The sequence below is a fragment of the Peromyscus maniculatus genome, chromosome 16, assembly GCF_049852395.1.
Source record: "Peromyscus maniculatus bairdii isolate BWxNUB_F1_BW_parent chromosome 16, HU_Pman_BW_mat_3.1, whole genome shotgun sequence".
In the NCBI taxonomy this organism is placed as follows: Eukaryota; Metazoa; Chordata; class Mammalia; order Rodentia; family Cricetidae; genus Peromyscus; species Peromyscus maniculatus.
Window position 1 is genome coordinate 53,368,503 of NC_134867.1, and position 23,843 is coordinate 53,392,345.

General features: G+C 44.5%; 1 protein-coding gene across 21 annotated transcripts in view; it reads right to left on the reverse strand.

Moving 5' to 3' along the window:
- Syne1 (spectrin repeat containing nuclear envelope protein 1) overlaps positions 1-23,843 on the reverse strand; it is a 484,186-nt gene that overhangs the window by 9,620 nt on the left and 450,723 nt on the right. For 13 of the 21 annotated variants that reach the window (XM_042262341.2, XM_015996792.3, XM_015996790.3 and 10 more), the window contains 12 exons: positions 20,872-21,054; positions 20,491-20,628; positions 17,723-17,914; positions 16,160-16,490; positions 13,894-13,962; positions 12,119-12,261; positions 9,761-9,884; positions 8,957-9,168; positions 6,742-6,942; positions 5,227-5,355; positions 2,618-2,830; positions 1,252-1,344 (listed from right to left, as the gene is read on the reverse strand). In XM_042262341.2, the coding sequence (XP_042118275.1) occupies positions 1,252-1,344; positions 2,618-2,830; positions 5,227-5,355; positions 6,742-6,942; positions 8,957-9,168; positions 9,761-9,884; positions 12,119-12,261; positions 13,894-13,962; positions 16,160-16,490; positions 17,723-17,914; positions 20,491-20,628; positions 20,872-21,054 (2,028 nt within the window). The remainder of the gene's footprint in view (positions 1-1,251; positions 1,345-2,617; positions 2,831-5,226; positions 5,356-6,741; positions 6,943-8,956; positions 9,169-9,760; positions 9,885-12,118; positions 12,262-13,893; positions 13,963-16,159; positions 16,491-17,722; positions 17,915-20,490; positions 20,629-20,871; positions 21,055-23,843) is intronic. The other 8 variants (XM_015996795.3, XM_042262342.2, XM_015996793.3 and 5 more) reach the window with 3 other exon arrangements.

The window sequence follows — 23,843 nt, forward strand, 5'->3', positions numbered from 1 at the left end:
TACCCACGGACCAAGGAAACTGGCTTTTCTTCAGTGGGCGGAACGGGATGGACTCATATTTACAGTATCAGACAGTAATCCAACATGAGTCTCGATGGTGGCATGCACCCATGAAGGGCACAGCCTCTCCCACCCCGCCTGGCAGAAGTGCAGATGACTGTGCTATGGAAGATTCTCTGTGCACTCAGTGATTCTAAACACGAAATTCACTTTATCATTCTGCATACTTCAGAGAGAATTCACAGAGGTCTTTTCATTTGGGCAACTTTGAGGGTACAGTCAATATTAAGAATTTTAATAGTAAAACGAGATGGTTCTTTGTAGAGAGGAAGCCCAGCAGGTTAGATAAACCTCAAGATCAATCAAAGCTAAATTTTGAATTGAAAAGCCAGTATTCCTTCACATTCTTAAACTAGGATCTATAGGAAACTAGTGAATGTTGGTAAAACAAAAACAAAACAAAATTCTAATAAGGATAACACATGTATCAGCATAGAAATAAGTATATATGACAAAAAAATACAAATGAAATTATTACTTCTAAAATCTAAGGGAAAATGGAATGAATATACTTATAGAGCCAGACAAAAATATCAAACAAAAATAAAAACAAGCTCCTAATTACACAGAGAACTGAGGTATAGAGGGTAGCAGGGGCCGAATTTGCCTTGTATCCTCTATGTGTTCTGCTGAGGCCGTCCCCACCATGGGCTGTGTATGGGGTTGGCTTGAGTAGTCGCCCTCTGAGGGTTAGTACCCAGAAGCCCCTGGGCACCGCCATTCAGAAGCCCCTTCACTGGAGAGTCAACGCAACTCCATCTTATCAGTTCAGCCAACTCACAAGAGGCTCACAATTCGCCCCTGCTTTTTGAGGCACTTCCGGGCACTACAACCCACCTTGGTTTAGTGGACATGCTGGTGGTAGTTTGCAAGAAAGGAGCCATCAAAGGGACACATGAGCGCCATTTTTAGAAATGGCCATTTGAGCAAGAAAAAAAAAAGTTTTTTCTTCCTGAATACTAGCCACACATTGAGCCCATTAATAACAAAACAAAACAAAACAAAACTCTCTTTTTCATTGCTGAGAACATGCGCTGCAAAGCTGGAGACATAATTTTACATGGGTGAATGCCCTTTCTTTCCTGTTTGGGGATTCCTGTTTTGAGGCTGTGGATCCTGTAGGCACCAAAAACTGTCACTTCCCACACTTCCTACCCATGGACCAACTGGAAAGGGCCAGCAGAAAGTTACCGATTTCTGTCTGTTTGGGGTACTTCTGCCTGATGTAGGACTCACGGATCCTGAGGTGTCCAGTTCATCTGCAGACGACCAGGAAGACAAATCCTGCAAGAGAAAGGGATGTGTTCAACAACTCCATATCCCAGAGCACTGGGGTCTCTGTTGCATTTCACCCGCTTCAGCCCTCTCCACCTTTATCTCTACATCTCCATCCTAAAGCTCAGACCTAAGGTGGCATAAAGAAAATCTAAGGTGACGGCAAGACCGAAATCTAATTCTTCTAGTTTATTGGGATGTCCTGACATAGGTTTGGCCCTTCTGGATACATGGCTAGTGGTCTACTTTTCTGGTTTTGCTATTATTTCTTAGTGACATGGGTACAAGTGAGTTGATAGTGGCCCCGGGTGGTGAGGTCGGGGGTAATTTCTCCTTTATAAGTACAGGTCACTCAGGACAGACAGAATCCAATTCATTTACGTTCGAAACAAATGAGTTATCTAGGAGTCTGCTTTGTGAAATCGGGAAAACTATACTGCTTCTACCCTGCTGTGACTCAGGGGAGGCTGTGCTTGGAATGCTTCCAGGGGAATGAGCAGCTTTGTGTTCGTGAAAGGATTTCACAACTGAATGTCGGAAATCTTACCAAGCACTGCTGTATCTACAGCCACATTGTCTCAAAACTAACAATATGGCCAGGATAGAGTTGATCTAAGGGGAAAAATGGGCAAAATAAACACATAGAGGACAATTCTAACGAATGAATGAATGAAAATGAATAAACATATAGATTCAAAAGGAGAGTTCACGCTCTCCTGCATGTTTAACAAAAAACCCACATGCGATGACCATGTTGATCCATGACAGCTGTCTAACTGAAAACATGTCATTTCTTAAATAAACAGTTGAGCCGGGCGGTGGTGGCGCACGCCTTTAATCCCAGCACTTGGGAGGCAGAGGCAGGCGGATCTCTGTGAGTTCGAGGCCAGCCTGGGCTACCAAGTGAGTTCCAGGAAAGGCGCAAAGCTACACAGAGAAACCCTGTCTCGAAAAACCAAAAAAAAAAAAAAAAAAAAAAAAAAAAAAAAAAAAAAAAAAAAAAATAAACAGTTGAAATAAAATGCCACAGTAGTCACAGCAACAGGGTTGACACTAGCAGGTTGAAGAGATCTCTTGGGTTTCACAGAATCAAAAGCACCGTCCTGTTACAAAAGTTTACAAGTCTGCTTTTGTATTTCGAGACAGCTCTTGAAGCAGTGGTGATGGAGAGCGGCCACTCGGGTCTGACAAGTGGTCCATCCGAGTCTCTCCACAGCAGGTGGAGATACGGTGCTTCAGGCTCTGTGGGAGACGTGATGCCACAGTGTCTCAGAGGGCTTACCTGCTGACTGCTTGACATGTCCAATAACTTCTCCAGATCCTTGATATGATGGCTGACTTCCTTCAAGAGAAGTTTGAGCCGGTTTCCAATAACATGGACTTTTTCTTTGGCTTCTAGACAATCTGAACCTTCGGCATTCACTAAGAGTTGGCGAGACATGTCTTGCAGTGAGGCCACTCTGAGCTGGGATTTCAGCAGCTCCTGCTTTATTTGCTATGTACATAATAGGAGATATTTCTTTAAGAAGTTTTGGCACTTAGAGGAAGTTGCCCATGTGGGCCATAGTGTCCGAACGTCCCATGACATTCAGCCTCCAAATAGGACTGCAGCTCACAGCATGTGATGTGGAGATTCCATGCCAACCTTGCTATAACACAGTATGTTCTGAAAGATCTCTAAGTCCCTCTAAGCTTGGGGTTCTCACTGAACACATGGTTTACAGTAAAAATTAAAGAGAAAATTAAACTGAGTAAGGGATGTGAAGATACAAAGGAAAGTCCTATGCAAATGGGATCTAAGATAATCTGTTAGAAAAATAAAGTGTTATAATCTAGGTAGAACAAAACTCAAATGTGTCTAGAATATTCTGAGATCCAGCTAAATCTTTTAAAATGCTCTTCAGTGAGTCATCATTCACAGGTATCTACCAGAGGTCAAGGTTGAGTAGAAACAAAAGAGTACCACGATTGGTTTCAAAGATTCCCTCCAGTAGTGAATTGAAAGCTACCAATTCACTAGTTCAGGTTATTGAGTGCTAAATGCTATGACATAGCATTGTGTGACCATGGAGACAGATCAGATACAAAGTACGTTCTCCTGATGGAACTCAAGTCTGCTTCCTTATCATCTATAAGAATTACCCGGCTACACTGTATGTTAAACTGTCTCAACAGCCCTGTGTATGAATTTGCACGGCATATTTCTGGTTGAATTTAGTGCCAGAAAAAGCTTCTAAGGAGCAGATATGTCTTGGTTTTGTAAGATAACGACGGTAAATTGTGTCATGGCTTTCTGCAAACTTGCTACCAGATTTGTGTCCCACCCAGCATATTTAATTCCTCTTGAATCCACTTCATTGTTTCTCCTCATCTAAGTAGCTTTAATTTCCGTCTTCCCATAAGGCACTAGATACATGGTGGTAGTTAGTGTTAACTGACAACTTGAGAGTCTAGAACCACCTGGGACACAGGTCTCTGTCCATCCCTGCAGGGGATTATCTTGACTGAATTCACTGGTTTGTGATGACCCATCTTAATAGCGAGAGGGACCATTCCCTGGGGAGGGGATCTTAGATTGCATAAGAGGAGAACCAGAGCTGGGTGCTAGCATCCATCCATCCATTCATCTCTCCGCTTCCTGGCTGTGGATGCCATGTGGCCAGCTGCTTCGGCCTCCTGCTGCTTCGACCTCCCTGCCATGATGGACTGTATCTTTGACTTATGGACCAGGAATGCTTTTCTCTCCTCAGTTGCTTTTGTCTGAGTATTTTATTACAGCAACAGGAGAAGAAACTGCTGTGGGATGGTCTGTATGTCAAATCTGTTGCTCTGATTGGTCAATAAATAAAACACTGATTGGCCAGTGGCCAGGCAGGAAGTAGGTGGGACAAGGAGAGAGGAGAATTCTGGGAAGCAGAAGGCTGAGGCGGAGAGACACTGCAGCCGCCGCCATCACCAGCAGCATGTGAAGACGCTGGTAAGCCACCAGCCACGTGGCAAGATATAGATTTATGGAAATGGATTAATTTAAGTTATAAGAACAGTTAGCAAGAAGCCTGCCACGGCCATACAGTTTGTAAGCAATATAAGTCTCTGTGTTTACTTAGTTGGGTCTGAGCGGCTGTGGGACTGGTGGGTGACAAAGATTTGTCCTGACTGTGGGCAAGGCGGAAAACTCTAGCTACAAGAAACCCACACCTACATTTCAAGGCTACAGATGGAGCAAACAAAGTTTGGATTAAAAGTAAGTATAATTCACTAAAAAGGCTACTTTGATAGACACAAGGTAACTGAGATAAAGAACACTTAAGATTAGCACAATTGAGCAATGGGTAATCATGTTGGCAGGTGTGATTTATACATATTTGCTTCATGACTGGAAACCCTACAGAATTAAATTAGAGACTTTAGGTAGAGCATAAGTTAAGAGCATGCAAAAGTTTCTTTCTTTCTTTCTTTCTTTCTTTCTTTCTTTCTTTCTTTCTTTCTTTCTTTCTTTCTTTCTTTCTTTCCTTCCTTCCTTCCTTCCTCCCTCCCTCTCCTTCCTCCCTCCCTCTCCTTCCTTCCTTCCTTCCTTCCTTTCCTTTTCTTTCTTTCTTTCTTTCTTTCTTTCTTTCTTTCTTTCTTTCTTTCTTTCTTTCTTTCTTTCTTTCTTTCTCTCTTTTGCTTTCCTTCTTTCTTTCTTTCTTTTTTCTCAGTCAGGTTTTCTCTGTGTAGCTTTGTGCCTTTCCTGGAACTCACTTTGTAGACCAGGCTGGCCTCAAACTCACAGAGATCCGCCTGCCTCTGCCTCCCGAGTGCTGGGATTAAAAGTGTGCGCCACCACCACCTGGCCAAAAGTTTTTCTTGTCAATGTATCTTTGTTAAAAAAAAAAAAATTAGAATTCTCACCACGAGTTGTTTGTGACGGTCCTGAAGTATCTCTGGGTCAAGGGTAGAATCAATTGGGACAATCTCATTTTTCCTTCTGTCGATGTTTTCCAGCATGAGAAGCAAAGCGTGGCTCATTTCATGGAAATCCTATCACACAAACACAGAGCACAAAATAACTGTGGATGCGACATTTTCCTAGAATATCTTTCAATTCCTTTTATGGCTGTCATCGGGAAACACACAGCGCCCTAGTGACCAGGACACAACCCCTCTCGGAGGAAGGCCCCTGCTTGTTTTAGCAGGTAGAGTAGCTCTGGCCTGATCTCAGCAGCCCTGGTGCTGTTATTATAACTGACATGGCATGAGTTCATCTTCTTACCTAGAGCATCTGAATTATCCCTTGTGGGGACATTTAGACAGGAAGCACACTGACATTAAAACACTTAATTTCTGGGAAACGAAACAGCAGTGGCACTGATGGGTGATCTGAACAGAAACAACTCTCTTGTGTGTGCTCAGATCTTTTCCACGTTAAAACAAGGCTTAGTCCTGCGTCCCCTTCATTCATTTTCTTACACACTTCCTGGATAAGGCACTGTCTGCAGTAGACCGGCGGGGGGGGGGGGGGGGACACACACACACACACAGTGGCAGGCACACCCACTTCCCAGGAAGCTTCACACCCTGCCCTATCCTATCCCATACAATCCGAATGCTGGCAGAGCCCCTGGCCCTTGCCCTTCTTCTGATGACTCCCTACCTTGCTGGCTATCATCTGGCCACACAGCCATCTTCCCACTACTCTTAGAAAGACAACACCTTTGCATACTTCATGGACCTCTGAGCTGTTGAACTCCTTCAGAGCAACATCCTCCCACCACTGGTCAAACAGCCACAAGACTTCTTGGCTCTTCCTCCTGGAATGATTTTTCTCCACTACTTTCATACCCGTGTTTATAAATTCCTTGAATAACTATTTCCTTACCTTAAGTGTTTTATTGTATTTATTTATTTGTGTGGGGAGGAGGAGGAGGGCATTTCTATGCCATGACACACATGTAGAAGTCAGGGGACAACTTTCAGGTGGCCAGTTCTCTCCTTCTGCCACAGGAATTCCAAGTTGGTGGCAGGCATCCTTACCCCCTGGGCCACCCTGTCAGTTTCGCCTATTCTGTTGCTGTTGTCTTTTTAATAGAAGCAGAGGCTAGGCTGTATCTTAACTGCTGGGAGATTGACCTGGCACACAGAGGGAGCTCAGTAAATGCAGGCATGAATGGATGAATAAATATCTGTAATGCTCGCCTTGTTGTGCAAAACCTATCTGCCTGAAATGTTGGTCAATATGTTTTGAATGAATAAATGAAATCCATCAAAGAAGGACTCTCAACTTGGTGAGCATTGGCTTTTCATCTAGACAGATGGTCTCCGCAATGGTAAGAAAAGCTACCTCCTTCCAACGCTGGCTCCGGAGAACAGCCACATCCTTCAAGCAACTGTAACGTCAGTATCCGGTCTGCCCAAAGCCCTACCAACCTGGCACTGCATGAGGGCATCCTGAAGCAGGCCCCGCCAGTCCTCCAGCAGGGAACACACTCGGTCCCACCGCCCGTTCATCTGGGATAAGCGATCCTGCAGGTCGCGGCTCTCCTTACTGTCCCCCTGGGTGAACTCTGAGCTGCAGAGGTTGATGGAGAGGATGATGGCTTTGCGGTGGTCCACGGCTTTCTGGAGCTCCTAAAGAGAGTCATCAAGTAAAGACAACACGGAAAACATTCTCAAAAGCACTTTCAAGGCCCTTGAAAATGTTTTACTCAGAGCTGGAGATAGAGCCCTGTTGATAAAGGCAGAACTTGAGTTCAATCCCCAGAAGCCGCATAAAAAAGCCTGATGTGGGGGTGCATGCTTATAGCCCCCCAGCTGGGGGTGGAGACAGGAAGATGGCTGGGGCTTGTGGGACTCCCAGTCAGTGTAGCCTAGTTATTGATCTGCAGACTGTCACAAAGAGAAAGCATAGGGCATTGTCAGAATGAGCTCAAGGGTGTCCCTGTCCTTGAGGGACACACTGCACATACATACACACACACACACACACACACATTAAAAAATACCCTCTGCAGGATGGCCAGCCAGATAAGGGATGGTGGGTGTATATCACTTAGAATGAAAAAAAATGCAGGGTTCAAAAGGTGCAACTAGGATGTGATGTGAACCACATTAGCATTCCATGTACACCACCCCCTACACACACACACACACTTCAAGAGTTCACATGACAAAATGACCAAGTGTCACATTTTCAGGATGCTTGCTAGGGCTTTGCTGAATTGGGAATTAAGAAGCAGGAAGGGGAAAAGACCTCTCGAGGCAAGAAGAGCCTCACAGAGAGTGATGATGACCGGTGCAATGAATGAAGGGGTCTGAATAATTGAACCCCATGCAGGAATAGTCAACACAGTAAACAAACAAACAAACAGAACAAAACAGGGACTTAGCTCTATAGCTTGAAGAAGGATGACGCTGGCTTTTAAAAACCTTTTCAAGAGTAATAGTCTTATGTCACTAAGCCAGTGGCACTCAGACTTCTCTGGGTGGGAGAAGGAAGTGAAAAGCTCATTGGGCTCTAGGGGCCTGACATGCAGGCACAAGTTAATATTGTTACATGTTCCACAAGTTAATACTGACTATGTCATAGGCCATGTTGTTGCTATGGTGAGGAAATTGAGTACTTCAAGCTTTAATCAATTTCGTTTGACTTCAAAGAGCAAACAAGATAACAAAATAAGCAACAAACAAAACCGCTCAGGCAACGCAACTGAGTTTTGGCTTTGTGCACGAAACAAAACAAACCAGGAATTCAGTACCAAGAATTTGAGTTCTGAGTTCTGTAGTAAGTTTTGAATCTCTATGTGCTGGTAAACACTCCAAGAGCCATTCTGGGTGAGCAGTTCTGGAAACCACACTATACAGGGTAATTTCTTACAATTTCTCATTAATTCTGTCATGCTCCTAACGACTTAATTTTTTTTTTAACTATAGGTTCTCAACCAGATGCTACCTCAAAGACATCAGAAATCAAGAGATGCTGTGAAAAGTCCTTGGTTGCTCCATGGATCTCTTGACAGAGAATACAGAATGGATCTATTGATAGAGGTTTGGGGAAAGTGCAGGGCAGGAGGTCTCTGCTTGCCACACAGGATGCCATCTAAGATCTTACTTCCTTGCTTCATCTCACTGAAGTCTCAGATTCTGGTCAACAATGCATGTCTTCTTTTAAAGGAACCTGGTTTAATTCAATGCTACCTAGATAGAGTGCTTTAGGAACTCCAGAGAAGACTGCATTTCAGATACAGCTCCCGGAAACTGCATCTCTCATTTGTGCTTTGTCCTGGGGTTCACGGGGCTGGCTCAGAGAGCACCCCCAAGAGCTACTATGGGGATTTGTGTGCAGGAAGATTCATTTCTGTGTCTGAAAGTTCTAAGAAAAGCAACAGGATCATGAAAAGTCACAATAACATCAATACAAAATGAATAGTAAATACTAAAAACCACAGGGACACAAAAGGAGCACTCTTATTATCCCAGAAGGCTTCTTTCTGAGGAGAAACAAGTTTTTTTTTTATGTCCTCCAGACAAAAATCACAGGAGCTATAGAGATATCAAGAAAGAAAAATGAAGTCCCAGGTCTACCGGGGTCTCCCAAGGCTCCATGAGTGAGTGTAACTGTCAAAGGGAAGGCAAGAGCTGGTACCTTGAGCTTTTTTATGTGACACTCGATGGTGTGGATGTCGGTGCTGAGTGCCAGGTGCCGGAGCCGGTCCAGTTCCTCCTCGGTCTCACCTAGCCAGGCCCAGATGTTATTGAGGTCTGAATTGAACTGCTGCCATTTCTGAAGGTTCTGCTTCGTCCTCAACTCCTTGCTCAGTGCCTGGGCCTGGAGGAGCTCCCAGCGGTCAATCACACCTGGTAAGGCAGGCACAGAATGGTGAGCAGGAGTTCTGTCCCGGTGAGGTTTAGGAAACACTTCAGCGATACCTGGTGGCTAACTTTAAAGGGTGACGGAAAGGACAGTAATACCTCTGGTCATTTTTCTGCTGCCACCTGTAGTAAGGGCTAAAGGGGTCCAACGGCTCTGCTTTCCTCTGCGTCTCTAATGACAGTGGTGTAAAGCACATTTGCTACACAGAATTTAACACTGTGACAAGCGTTATGAAAAACATAAACAGTGTATGAGGAGATCAATCCATCCTTGACTTCTTTCTACAGAGTACTCTGAAAACATATACAAGACACGGACAATGTAGACCGGACAGGGCATTTGGATAAATGGAGCAGAGGACACACCATGACACTCTGTTGCCCTCATCTGTCAGGGGATAAAATACTGCAGAGGGACAAGAAACTGACACTGTACATTTGAATAAATGGAGCAGAAGACACACTGTGACACTCTGTCTCCCTTTTCTGTCGTGGGATAAACTGGTGTAGAGGGAGGCTAAGCTGCTCGGTGGAACTTGGTGTGACGCGGTGATTTGGGATCTTGTGTATCGCTCACCGGCTGTCTGAGTCTCGGTGCTGTTGAGGTTAACGAAGCCAGGAACGCTCTCTTCCTCCGCCAGCTTGTGCTCTAGCCTCCTCACGGAATCTATGCTCCCGCTGCATTCACCCAGCAGCTTCATCTGTTTAAACACACGCCAAATCAGCCCTGCCCCCACAGTCCTCACAGTCCCCACAGTCCTCACAGTCCCCACAGTCCCCACAGTCCCCACAGTCCTCACAGTCCCCACAGTCCCCACAGGTACAAAGCGCTTTGGGGACAGATCTTTATGGTCCCTCAACAGGGCAGGGGCTGTGTTTTACTACTCAGTGTCACTCCAGTAAAAATAAATAAGTAAATAGAATTCAAAACTATGCTGTGCCAACACACACACACACACACACACATGCACGCACGCACGCACGCACGCACGCACGCACGCGCACACACACGCATGTGCAGACCCTTAAAGACACACTTTGCATGCAAGATAGACATGTGAAAACCTTGAAACTTCCTTTATGTCAGCGGTTCTCAACCTGTGGGTCTCTACCTCTAAGGGGGCAGAATGAAGCTTTCACAGGGGTCGACTAAGACCATCAGAAAACACAGATATTTACATTATGATTCATAACAGTTGCAGAATTACAGCTATGAGGTAGCAACGAAGATACTTTTATGGCTGGGGGGTCACCACAACACAAGGAACTGTATTGAAGTGTCGCAGCATTAGGAAGGTTCGGAACCACTGTTTTATATGAACCTAAACAGATCAAACTGATCCAGAATGTAAAGTCTGGAGTCCTCTGCTGGCAAGGCAAGCTGTCTTTTCCTTCTCTTTCACAAACCTAAATGCAGAAACACTGATAATACCTCATATCTCATGGGAGCAACTTTTACATTAAATAACTGAAATATTTAAGAGTTCGGAGCAATATGAAAGCCAGCTGTTTTACGAGAAAATTTATAGCCATGTTTAACAGTCATCAAGGGACTAAATTCAAACCTCAAGGAAAAATTCATTATTCAAATAGTAAAGGAAGAAAATATAGATAGGCATGCTGGCCTGTAAGTGTGACCCTAGGCATGCTGGCATGTAAGTGTGATCCCGGGTGTGGTGGTACGTGGGTGTGACCCTAGCACTCAGTGGGCAGAGAGACACAGACCAGAAGCTGGAGACCAGCCTGGCTATATAACAAGAATCGGCCTCAAAATAAAGGAAAAACAAAAATAACACAAGGTAAAATGAAACAGAAGAAAAACCTCAACACATTCTTGTGGGTAGAGTGTAATCTTAGCTCTCTGTGTTTCTCACAATCACAGTGTCTTTGTTACTTTTTGCTACTTTTGGTTGAGGTTAAGTGCCATCTCAGTGATGTCAACACGGTCATCATAAAGCTATGCTATACTTGATGTGTATCTTATACAGTGCTGGAGATTGAACCCAGGTCCTTGAGCACACCAGGCAAACACTTTACCACTGAGCCGCATCTCCAGCCCTTGTTCTGCACTTTAAAAAGAGGTTTCATGCTAGAGAAGTGACTGGGAGGGTATGGGTAACAGCATGTGCAGCTAAAACAGCTTTCTCCTTGATTCCAAAACACAGAGCCTGTGAGATGTGATGAGACCACTAGGAATTAACTGTCTGTTCCTTTTGACCAAGAGCTAGGGGAGGGATTGACTTGAAAATTCCTTGCTTAAACTAGGTATAGGTATGTCGCTGACAACAGCATTCGCCGGTCTGTGACTAGAATAAAGAAATTGTACTGGATACACTAGCGATTGAAAACACAGAACTGCTAAGACAAGTAATCCCTTGCTGCCTTCTCCTGCAGTCTGCCCTAGGCGGCACCCACAGTGCAGGAGGTGAGGCTGGGACGTAGCTCAGCATCAGCATGTATGCACGGTTCAGCTCCCAGCATTGCAAAATCTCCCCAGATTAAAAGCAGAAGATTACAAACACTCCCAAGGTCATTAAACGAACTGAAAAAAAAAACAACAGCAACAAAAATCTCATGTTAGTAATCTGGGGATAACTATGCTTCAAAATTTATTAGCTGAATTTGGTCAGGCACCTGGTGATCTTTGGAAGGGAAAGGATTCTGTTGTCTTAAGCTAAATGGATCATACTAAATGCCCAGTGAAAAGCAACAGGCTGGTCATGACAATGGACTCCAAAGTCTGCAAACAGATCAGGTTCTTTCAAAAAGTAATTCCAAACAATGGGGTTCTGTTTCTCATATCCATGTCTATGAGTTCAAGGGCACCTCTGTACTTGAGACCTCACAGAGCCCTCATGCTGCAAACAGATGGACTGCTTTTGGTCAGAGTTATACTCCAGGTCCAGGTCAAGAGCATACTGGTTGGAATACTCACATAGCCCTTGTAGCTGGTGTCCAGGTCTGGCCCTGTGGGAGTTTTGCTTCTGAGGATATTTGCAGTTTGTTGAATCTGGAAGCGGCCATCACCCAGGGCTTTGTCCAGCTGCCTCATCTGTGACTCCAATGAGCTGGGATCCCCTGTGGTGGCAACCATAAGGGTCTTTAATGGATCACAATGTACCGCTTAGTTCAAGCTTTTCAATCAAGAGGTCTCAGAAAGCATTTCAGCTATGGCGAAGCAGAAAGGGTGTGTGCTGGGAGAATCATAAAGCAGATTTAGTGCTATCCTGCCAGAGGGTTAGACATTTAAGGGGCCAAGAAAGTGAGTGTGTTTTCTAAGGAGACTCAGCAGCCTAGCCTTGGTAGAGAACTCTGCAGTGGATCCCGAACAGCCTTGACTGTCTGCTCCATCCTTCAGCCAGTCCCATGACCATCTGAGTGTTTGACACAGTGGAAGGCCTTCCTAGTAACCTGAAGATATACCAGCCATGTTCCAGGCACCAAGAAACAGATGTGTCCCACGCTCACTTAGTTAGCAGGGAAGCATTCACTCTCAGATTTGCACCTCAGAGATACCAGAGATGCCACTGAAATCCCTGGTTGCATCACTCGAGCACGGATTCAAGTTAACCAAGAAAAGGCTAGCTCGGAATAGACATGCAGAGAGGAACACTTTGCTTTTTATGGGCTATCTGAAACTAGATCAGGGACAAGCTAAGCTTCTGTCTCTCCCTTAGGCATGTTCTTCTTCACTACCTAGGGTCCTAGTTCATCTCTTAAGATCTTTCAACTTACAGTGTGCCTGTGTGTGTGTGTGTGTGTGTGTGTGTGTGTGTGTGTGTGTGTGTTTGCAGATACGTATCTGCATGCCTATTACAGTCATTGCTGAACAAGGACACTGATCACCTGAGTAGCACTAAGACTGGGTGGAAACAACGAATAAATTAAGCCTTATAAAATGTATTCCTAAATCTACCTAGGAGAGCCCACTAGCTGGAAATCATTGAGAATGTCTCTGTAAAGGTAGCTTGGTTTCTGTCCTTGTGTTGGTCCTCAGAAACTTCAGACTGGTATAAACCAGACTATGACTCCTGCTCATGTTGATGGCCTGACACACACCCCAAGCACTGACTCAGACCTTCAGTGTGCTTAAGTATGGACAGGATCTCACATAACCTTGAGCAAAACTGGTTTCTCTTTTCAACTCTCCTGCCTTCAAGAGTAGTTCTACTAAATGGCCAGCTAAGGATTACAATATTGTGGTGAGCATGTCTCATCTGAGGAGGTACTACTTTTTAAATGAAAAGGAAATGTTCCATCCGCTGCAATGGGTCCACACCCTCACAAGAGGCTGTGGTGGAGGGTCTGCCCAGTGGCATTTGCCCAGCCAGTAGCAGATCACACACTGCTGCACACAGCTAATGCCCGCTTCCTCCAAGGGGGAGAGAAGAGCACACAGGCTCAGTGAGACCTTTTGCCTCATATTCTCAGCTGTCCCTGGGCATTGATTGAGTTCTCTCTGTAACGACACTGATTAGCACTTGGTAAGCCGAGGAGCTATTTCATGACCTGGTTATGGAGATCATATTCTTGGTGTTGATCAACCAGCAGATTTTTTTTTTTTCTCCTAACGCAAGAGGAAGAGAGGAGAGGGTTTGTGTCTTGGCATGCTCGAGCCCCAAAGCTGTGAGAGGCAGAGAGAAGCTATGCTGAGAGAGGGAGGTGGTTGTAAGGCGGCGTGGGAGGCTCACGCCCATTCTTCATGCCTACCAGAAGTATTTCTGATTGCATTTTCTGTGAGTTTTACATAGGCCTCGGGGTTCTCAGGGATCACTACATCTGTAAAAAGAGCACAGTCTAAGTTGACAGCTAGGTGCTGGGCACCTCCATTCCCTTGTGGCAGGAAAGCAGCTTGCCTAAGAAAAGAGACATTAGTTGTTCTTGACAGCCGCTGGCAAGGCGGGGAAAGAGTGCATGCTCGCCAAAGGCTTTCTGTAACGAATCCTAATGCTAAGAATTCCCATCGACTGAGTGTTTTCTAAGGCAGCCGCTGTTTAAAGCGCTTCTACCCTCACGGGAGCCCTAAGAGAGCCTGGCAGTATTATTTCCATTTTATGGATGGGAAGACAAGTGTCTGGAGGAATGCAGTTCCTCATGCAAACCTTTCTAGACACTAAGTGGCAGGAGAGGGGTCCCTTTGTGGGCATGTTTGCTTTGAGAGAGGGTCTCATACAGCACAGCCCTTCAAGTCCCCAGCTGGCTTCGTAGCTGTGGTGGTTTGACTGAGAAATGCCCCCCAGAGGCTCATGTATCTGGACACTTGAGCCCCACTTTGTGGTGCTCTAGTGGGAAGTTATGACACCTTTAGGAGGTGGAGCCTTGTTAGAGGAAGTACATCACTGGGGGCGGGCGTTGATAAGTTTATAGCCTCATCCCATTTCCCGTTCTCAGGCTCTGCTTCCTGTGCACGGATGACAATGTAACCAGCCAGGTTCTTGCTCCTACTACCATGCCATGCCTTCTCAGCCATGATGGATCCGTATCCCTCTGGAAATAGAAGCCAAAATAAACTCTTTTTCCTTCAGTTGCTTTTGGTCATGGTGTTTTAGCCTAGCAACAGAAAAGCAGCCAAGACAGTTGCAGAGGATTACTCTGAACTCTTGATGTTCCTGTATCCACTTCCAGAATGCTACGTTACAGATGCATGACTCCACGCCTGGATTAGAACAGGAATTTCCTCAAAGGCAGCTCTTAGAGGGGGCACTACTCCTGGAACTGTATGTGAGCCGTATATGGAAATGTAAAGGCTTCGTAGCCACGTTAGGATAGTAATAAACAGGTGGACTGGTTTAATGCTAAAATATGGTCTGTAGTTAATATGAACGGCACTAATAGTTTGTGTTCATTCTTTGTACTACGTCTTGAAATTTGGTCCATGCCTATAAGTGCATTTTCTATCAATTGTCAACCCAGTTACAGCAATCACAGTTCAGTGCTTTCTAGTCATGCTGGCTGAGGGCCACATGGTACATGGCATGGACAGCACTGTTCTCTATTTCTTGCTTCTGTTTACCTTCTATAAGGTCTTCTTAGGTTTTTTGTTTGTTTGTTTGTTTTTCATGTTTCCTCCCATGCACTCAGAGAATCCCTAGTTACATGTAGGAGAAGTCCTACCTAATATATGTCTTTCGATATAGATCCAGACCCATGTGTCTATTTCTAAACTGCAGGGTCTGGAAGTTGTATAAATATCTCAAATAGGGATGACTACAACTGATGTTGGTGCCTCCACAACTTGCCTCCCTCGCCCAGGCACACCATGTTTTCTCTTTCTCATTTGTCTCAGAGCCTTGGAATACTTTCGTCTTCCACTTAGATGCCTAACCCAGAGTCTCCTCCATCTCTCTTCACTTAGCTGGTAAGGGGGGGGGATTCATTTCTCATGATTTATCACCCCCTTCTAGGGCTGTTTCCTTGATCCAGGCTTAGAGATCATCATCCATGCTCATCAATCACATCCATCTAAACTCTCTTATCTCCGATCTGTGTTCTGCCCACAGAGCCTACATCCAAATAAACTAGGAAAATAAGCAGTTGGTCCACCTCTCCTGTCATCTTCCAGTGGATCCCTATGGCCTTCGGGATAAGGGCCAAGCTCCTCTCCATAGTGGGCTGGTCACTTCATGGCCAGACCCTTGTTTACCTTTCCAGTTTCCACTGTACCCATGCTTTCCAACACAATCTTCTCATTCCTGACAAGCTTCAGACGACCCAAAGCACTGAGGCTGATCATAAACTAGGCAAGGGCTCTTCTCTCTCTCTCCTTTCCTCTGCATTACTACGTTCACCTCATAGACCCATTATCCCTCTAGTCTCACTTAAAATGCTCTCCCCAGCCCTAGGTCAGGTGTCCTATGATGTCCCTGTGTGACCATATATACACACAGAACTTATACAGCACATCTTCGGGGATGATGAGTCCAGGTAGCTAGTGTGTCCCTCACACGGATTCTCAACAGGAAGTTTTCTCTCCTACCTGACAAGCCAACAGCTCCCCTGAGGTAGAACTCTTTGTCTTCCTCTCCCTCTTCATCTTCTGAGGGCAGAGTTCGTGACGCTGACTCCAGGTCCCGACTGAGATCATAATCATGGTCCCATTCCAGGGGGATGGAGTCCACGCTGGCTGGAGTGTCTCGCCCTGACCGCTCACTCCGGAGGGGCTGAGGGAGGGAGAGGGAGGGGTTGGAGGAAGGCTGTGGGGAGGGCATGCCATCTGCAGAGGGGTCCTGCCAGCGTAGGTCTGAAAGAGCCGTGGAGTCTTCGAGATCTAGCTCTCGATCTGAGAGGTCATGGTCATCATCCGGTAGCTAAAAGGGAAGTCACACCAACTCTGTTACTTCAGGAATAGGAGTTTCCTCTTACTCCAAAGAGGTGTGACCTTCAGCAAATGCCAGCACATCCTGCTGTCCACATGGAGTTAACTTTATCAGCAAATATGGAAGAACTTTCTCATTACTTTCTGTGGTATTTTGAAAGAAAATAGCCCCCAATGGGAGTGGCACTATGGGAGGTGTGGCCTTGTTGGAGTAGGTCTAACCTTGTTGGAGGATATGTGTCATTGTGTGGGTGGACTTTGAGGTCTCCTATGCTCAAGCTGTACCCAGTGAGACAGATCACTTCCTGTTGCCTGCCAGTCAAGATGTAGGACTCTCAGCTCCTTCTCCAGCACCATGTCTGCCTGCATGCCACCATGTCACACCATGATGACAATGGACTAAACTTCTGAAACTGTAAGCCACTCCAGTTAAATGTTCTTTCTTTAGAAGATGTGCTGTGCTCATGGTGTCTCTTAGAGACCAATAGAAATAGAAACCCTAAGACACTTGGAAAGTACCTCATCTATCCATCTCTTTCAGCCTCAGTTTAATCTGTGGTAGGGTGGGACTGTATTAAAACCTACTCCACGGAATCATTATAGGGAATCAAAATAATATTAAACTAAAATTAAATAAAAAGTAATAGAAATAAAGGGCCAAGTAGCATGCCTCCAATTCAGCTGGTACAAGATGACACATTATCCTTTGGGTTCCATATGCTAGGTAAAACATGTTTTTAATCACAGAAAGTTTCAAATGTTTGGATAACAAAACTTCTACAAGTGAGATGAAAATGTGGTAGCAAGTAGAAAAAAATGGAGGGAAAAGATTTATTCAAAAATAATCTCATGAGCTGAGCAATTTCTCACACATCTTACTTCATCTCCTCATGATTTTTTTTTTCTCAAAGCTTCTTCCTCTTCCATAGAAGAGGTATGCCATGCAGTCGGCCCAAGTCTTTATAAAAATACATGGTCACTCACCGAATGAACAAAGCAGTTCTCCCTACAAGGCAGTGACTATGAATAAGTCCATGTTAAAGGTGGGGAAACTGAGGTGAGGTAAAGCAGTTTGCCCCAGGTTACATAGATAGTGGTATCAACACTTGGAACGAACCCAGACACTCTGCTTCCACACGCTGGACTCCTGACCGTGTTATGCTTCCCAATCCCACACAACTGCTTCTCTCTAGATTTTACGAGAAAGAAGTAAGTGCTGCGTACGGGCAGGCGGATCAGCTTCTTGTGGTATCTTTCCACACGTCCGAAGACCTCCTGGCAGTAGCGTCGGAGTTCGTCCAGCTCCTCCTCGATGACAGCTGCATCCAGGGGCTCGCTCTTCTCGATCAGCTGCTCCCCCTGGGCAATGATCTGCTCGATCTTATTGTGGTTCAGTGAGATCTCCTGCTGGAAGGCCTAAGGGTGCAAACACAATGTGAATTTTACGCAGCGCACAATGATGTTAAAGCAAGGCACATGTTTCTCACAGTGTCAGAAAGACTGTACATGGGATGTCTGACTTACTACATTCAAAGACAGGCCAAAGATAGAGAAGTTGTTTTCTAAAGTAAATATAGAATGTGAAGGCAGAATGGGAATCACAAAGGAAAAGATCAGAAAATAGCCTTTGGCAATTAAAAACAATCACCACAGATAGTACGGGTAGAGAGTAACAGAGAAACATTGACAACCATCACGGTATTAATACTGCTGGTGATTCCTGGTAAAAATGATGGTGTGATATTTTCATTTATTCCATATAATGTATAGCAGATGTCATACATGACGAAGGGAGGCCACAGAGTCGCAGATGATCCTTTTGATGTTTTTGGAACATAAGCGTCACCACATAAAGTTATAGTGATTAGAAAAGCAAGGGATCTGGGAAAGATTATTTGCACTCCTTCTCTAGGATTTCAAAGAGAGCTCTCATGGGGACAAGTTTCAAGGGATAGATGTTCACTTAGGACAAGAGTAAACCCTGGAGGAGTTGAAATCGTCCACTAACAACAGACTGCCAAGGAGAATAGGGGGTAGTGATGAGTTCCAAGATCCTGCCAGAATGTAAAAGGAAACGTCCCAAATACCGGTTAGTGGAAATGTCCTGTGGAAGTGTTCAAATGTTGATTTGCCTGTGGGATGAATTGGGACAGTGTTGTAGGGAGGGGCAGGACAAAGCATTGGGCAGAACATGAGAGTTTATGATTTTGTGATTTAGTCTACCTTAATAAGCTATTATTAAAAGGGTAATTTCTTTTGTTTTATCATGAAAACCAAGAAATTTTGGGCATTGTCTTAGTCACTGTTCCATTGCTGTGGGGAGAAACCATGACCAAGGTAACTCTTATAAAAGAATGTATTTAATAGGTGGCTTGAGGACAGTTTCAGGTTTAGCCCATTTCATCATGGCAGGGAGCATGGTTAACACACAGGATGCTGAAGCAGTAGCTACATCCTGATCCACTGGCCAAGAGAGGGATCCTGGGCCTAGTATAGGCTTTGGAAACATCAAAGCCCACCCCCAGTGACCCACTGTCTCCAACAAGGCCACATATCCTAATCCTTCTAATCCTTTCAAAGAGTTCCACTCCCTGGTGACTAAGCATTCAAAGATATGAGTCTAGGGGCCAGTCTTTTTCAAAGCACTACAGCCAGTATCACTATGCTTAAAACAAAGGAACAAACAACAAACAAAAAACCCACAGTGGAATATTATGGGAAATGACTAAGTGGTATAGTTTATACCTGGCATGTGTGATATCCTGGGTTCAATTCCAAGCACAAGTAAATAAATAATCTATTTTGTTGTTTTTTCGAGACAGGGTCTCATGCAGCATGGGCTAGTCTCAAACTTGTCATGTAGCCAAAGATGACCCTGAACTCCTGATCCTCCTGCCTCTACCTCCCTAGTGTTTGGATTACAGAAGCATATCATCATACCACCCATGTTTGTTGATGTTGTTGTTATTAGAAACAGGTTCTCACTTTGTAGCCCACACTAGTCTAGAACTTACTACCCAGTCGAGGCTGAGCTCCAACTCTTAGCAATCCTCCTGTCTCACTCTCCAGAGTGCTGCAATGATGGGTGTGATCCTCCAATGATGTGTGTGTGTTGGGGGGGGAATAAAATTTTAGAAACTGTCTTGCAGATGATTGAGCTTGTCACTCTCCCTTTGATGCAATGTACATTTCTTCAGTGAAGGTTGCTACCTAGCCACTGTGTCTGAATTATTTAATGAATGATACAATGTATATTTAAAATGAACTTGGCCTCCAGGAATATAGAATGTGTAGAATGAAATCTCCAAAAAATAAGAACATTGCATTGTGAGTCAGCAAAATGGCTCAAGAAGAAAAGGTGCTTGCCACCAAGGGTGAGGACAGACTTGGCTTAATTTCTGGAACTCACATAAGGGAAGGAGAGAACCGACTTCTATAGGCTGGCCCCTGCTACACACATACAATAATTAAAAGTCATTGTAAGAATTAAAGAAGAAAGTTGTATTTTTCTGGAAAAGAGGGGCTACATAAACTCTCTATAAATCTTGGAAATAAGTGATATATTAAACAACAACAATTAAAAAAAATCCCTAACACTGACAACCAGGTTGATTTTTTTTAAGTATTTATGTTAATGGTGGATCAAAGAACACTTAAAAAAAATTCAACATTGCTGGGCATAGTGGCTCATACATTTAATTCCAGCACACTAGAGGCAGAGACAGGCAGATCTCTGAGTTCAAGGCCAGCCTGGTCTAAAGAATGAGTTCCAGGACAGCCAGAAATACACAGAAAAACCCCATCTCGAAAATAAAAAACAAACAAATGAACAAAAATTCATTATCTTTAGAATCTTCTGAATATTTTTCCAATCACGAAGACCTAACTTTGCAAAGGCTCTCTGCTATCCTCTACACAACAGGATCCGCAGACCCCTCCCTTCTCACTGTTCCGTCACCCTGATAATTTGCAGGATAACTGACTTATATTACCTTGAGTTGCTTGATTTTAGCTTGAACATCGCATTCGGAAAAATGTTCGATATTGGTGAGCTGTAGATCCATCTCTGTCAGCCAGACAAGAATGCTGTCCCGTGCAGTCTCAAACTCCTCCCGCTGGCTAATAAAATGCTGGAAGTAAGATGAAGACATTAGACATCCATATTCACACATTGATATGGCCCAGCCAATTCCAACCTTGCGGGAAGTCCATGCCTCACAAGCATGGAGCACCCTGAATTGTCCTCATACCACATCCCACTCCTTTCTCTCTGGCATTCCAACTCCCACCGTCCCCAAGAGCATATCTCGCTACTGTGTGAATTTAGTCTGGGTGTGTCCTCTAGCATCTAAATGACAAGTCTTAATGAGAACCTTGAGTCTGCGCAGGATGGAGGCGACACGCTTCTGTAGGTCATCCCATCTCTGGTTGCCTCCATGGACCATCTGCTTGAGGCTGCACGCGGAGTCAGTGCGATTCTCTCTGGCCAGGCGGCGGTACTGTTTGTTGATCAGCTCTAGCTGGGTCAGGCTCTCATGGACCTGCCGCTGGAAAGCCTGAGGCCACAAAGAAGCGAATCAGTGTGGGAGATCCTTGGAGGACTCTGGGTTAGGTCTCTTGGTTTTCCAATTGCAGAGTTGGGGTGGGGGGGTAACGGGGACAGAAGTGATACCACCACCACGGACACAGCAGATCAACCAAGAGTCAGAAAGAAAATACAGAGCTATAAGGAACCATGGTATTCACACATAGGTACATACATAAATAAAATGAACACATATACATTTGTCTATGAGTATATACACAAAAACATTGCACATGTAATTTACATGCCAGCATACACATATAATGTAGTTTAAAAGTGATTAACTAAATTAAGCCATGTGTGATAGCACAAATCTGTAATCCCAGTACTCTGGAGTCAGGGGGAGGCAGAAGAATCAGAAGTTCAAGGTTATGCTAGGCTACATAGGGAACTGGAAGCCAGCCTAGGCTACATGAGTCCCAGTATTAAAAAACAAAAGGAAATTATAAAAGAGGGGAGGAGATGGGGGATGAGAACATGAGGGAACCAGATGTTCAACTTGGGGGAGGGATGGAGAGGGAGAGCAATGAAAGAGATGCCTTGATAGAGGGAGCCATTGGGGGTTAGGGAAAAACCTGGTGCTAGGGAAACTCCCAGGAACTTTGTTGACTCCCCATGGAGGCCTTACACTCTGAGGAGCAGATGGGGGGAGGGATGGGGGTAAGAAGGGGGAGAGCAGAGTAATAGAGGGAGGGGTTGGTATGTAAAATGAAAAAAAAACATAAAAAATTAAAAAAAGAAATATATAAAATAAATAACCTGGAAACAAATTTTCCCATCAACGAAACGATTACAAAAACATATATATGTGTTTACATGTCAATCAAAGTATTCAAGACTTCTATGTCCATTCTGAGAAATGAAATTTAAAATCACACTGTTCAGTTGTAGAATATGTAATTTCCTAAAAATGCAGAAATCACCTTAATCCTGGTGTGCATTAGGAACAAAACTAAAACTGTCTTTGGCAGACATGCCCCTAAAGCAAGCTGTTAACCCTGCTTTTAAGAAAATCAGTGTAGTATAAAACACAAGTAACTTTCCATAAAACAAAACAAAACAAAACCCCCCAGGTGGAAGCAGGTCCCACTTCTCTGCTCACGAATTGGCCAGCTTTCATAAAAAGATGCCAGAGCTGTTATCCTGGCATACGACATGGATGCTCTGCCCTTGAGGACATGGCATGTAGGGGAAATCCCGCAGTGGCTAGTGCTTTTGTTCTGTCTGTCCCTGCTGTGGAGCACAGCACTGGCCAAACATCTACCCAAATGAGGAACAGTTTCACCCTAACTTATGCAACATGGTCTGCAATTGCTTTTTTTCTCAGACCCCAACTCAAATGCTAGGAATGTTCATTGAACTGTGTACGTCTCATACTTCTGTTTTTGCTGGCTCCTCACACTGCTCACAGATCACGTACCTGCCCTGTAAATGATTCGCCTTCCGAGAGCTGCCTTAAGAATACCTGTCCTAGCAGATCTAATCTTCAGTGCTACCAAGTTAGGAAGTTCTGATGCAGGATCGACTTCGTTGCTATAGAGTCAGAGGATAGGTCCGCCCACTCAGGGGACAGGGCAGCACTCAAGGCCAATATCCTAGCACACCCAAAGCCTTCCCGAACATTTATGCAATTGAATGGATGATCCCTAATCAGAATTTTGTGTCTGTGACATTTTCTATCTGTAAGAAGATTAAGTATAAGAATAATGAGAAGTAATAAAAATCAATTATTTCAGTGCTGGCCACCTGAGTAACTTTTATCATAGAATCTGAGTCCAAAATAGCATCAAGAACGATCTCATCTAATCTGCTTTGTGGCATAAGCCAATTATGAAAGGTCTTAACCTTTACCAAGCAGAGCGCGATGAGACACAGGACAGGGTCACTTCTGCTAACACTTGAGTGACCTGGATTCTCTGTCACTTCATGGTGGCTTTTTGTCAGAGAAAACTTTTACTTTCATTTTCTGGATTTGGTGGTATATTTTCATATGGATCTACTCAGAATCACGCTTACTTATTCTACACAGCATCGAACACTATTCTAATCAGTTCCCCAGCTAGGATTCAGATCTGTAAGTCAGACCGGAACAAGAAGAAATTTCATTTTTCCTCCAGTAGTGCAAGGCTTGGTTCACTGATGTCACAGGAGAAAAATGGAGTCATTGATGGACTTAGCCAAAATGATGGTTTCATTTATAAACATCTTGAAGGGGGCTGAGGGAAAATTACTAATAGGGCACAAGGAAGGACTGGTTAGAATGAGTCAGACACACTCATGGTGGGTACAGGGGCACACGCGTACATCAACGTGTGTACAGAATCGTTTGTTTCACCCACACCAATGTCTAAGGACATCAGAGTCAGGAGTGGCTGGAGTTCAGGGTATCACGGAGCTACACAGCGGACCTGAGGTTGTAAAGAAGGCTAGCAGCCTTTCAGGGATAGTTTAACGATTCCTTCCTAAATCTAACTAACCACTGCTATCTTCATCTCTCGGTAATGTAAGTCTTCATGAGTCTAGAAGGGCACCACCCTCTGCTGCCTTACTCAAAGTGGATTCTGACAATAACGTTCTGGCCAATTCTGGAGCCCGCTTTATGTTACCGGTGATCAAAATCATTCTTCTATATTTAATGATTTAATGTTTTGAGCTAGCCTACGAAGTGCGTTTCTGTACGTCCATTTCAATGTGCTTCACTTGTATTGCCTCTCTCCCACGATGTGATCAGCCTGCCCCTCCTCCTCCTTCTTGCTGGTC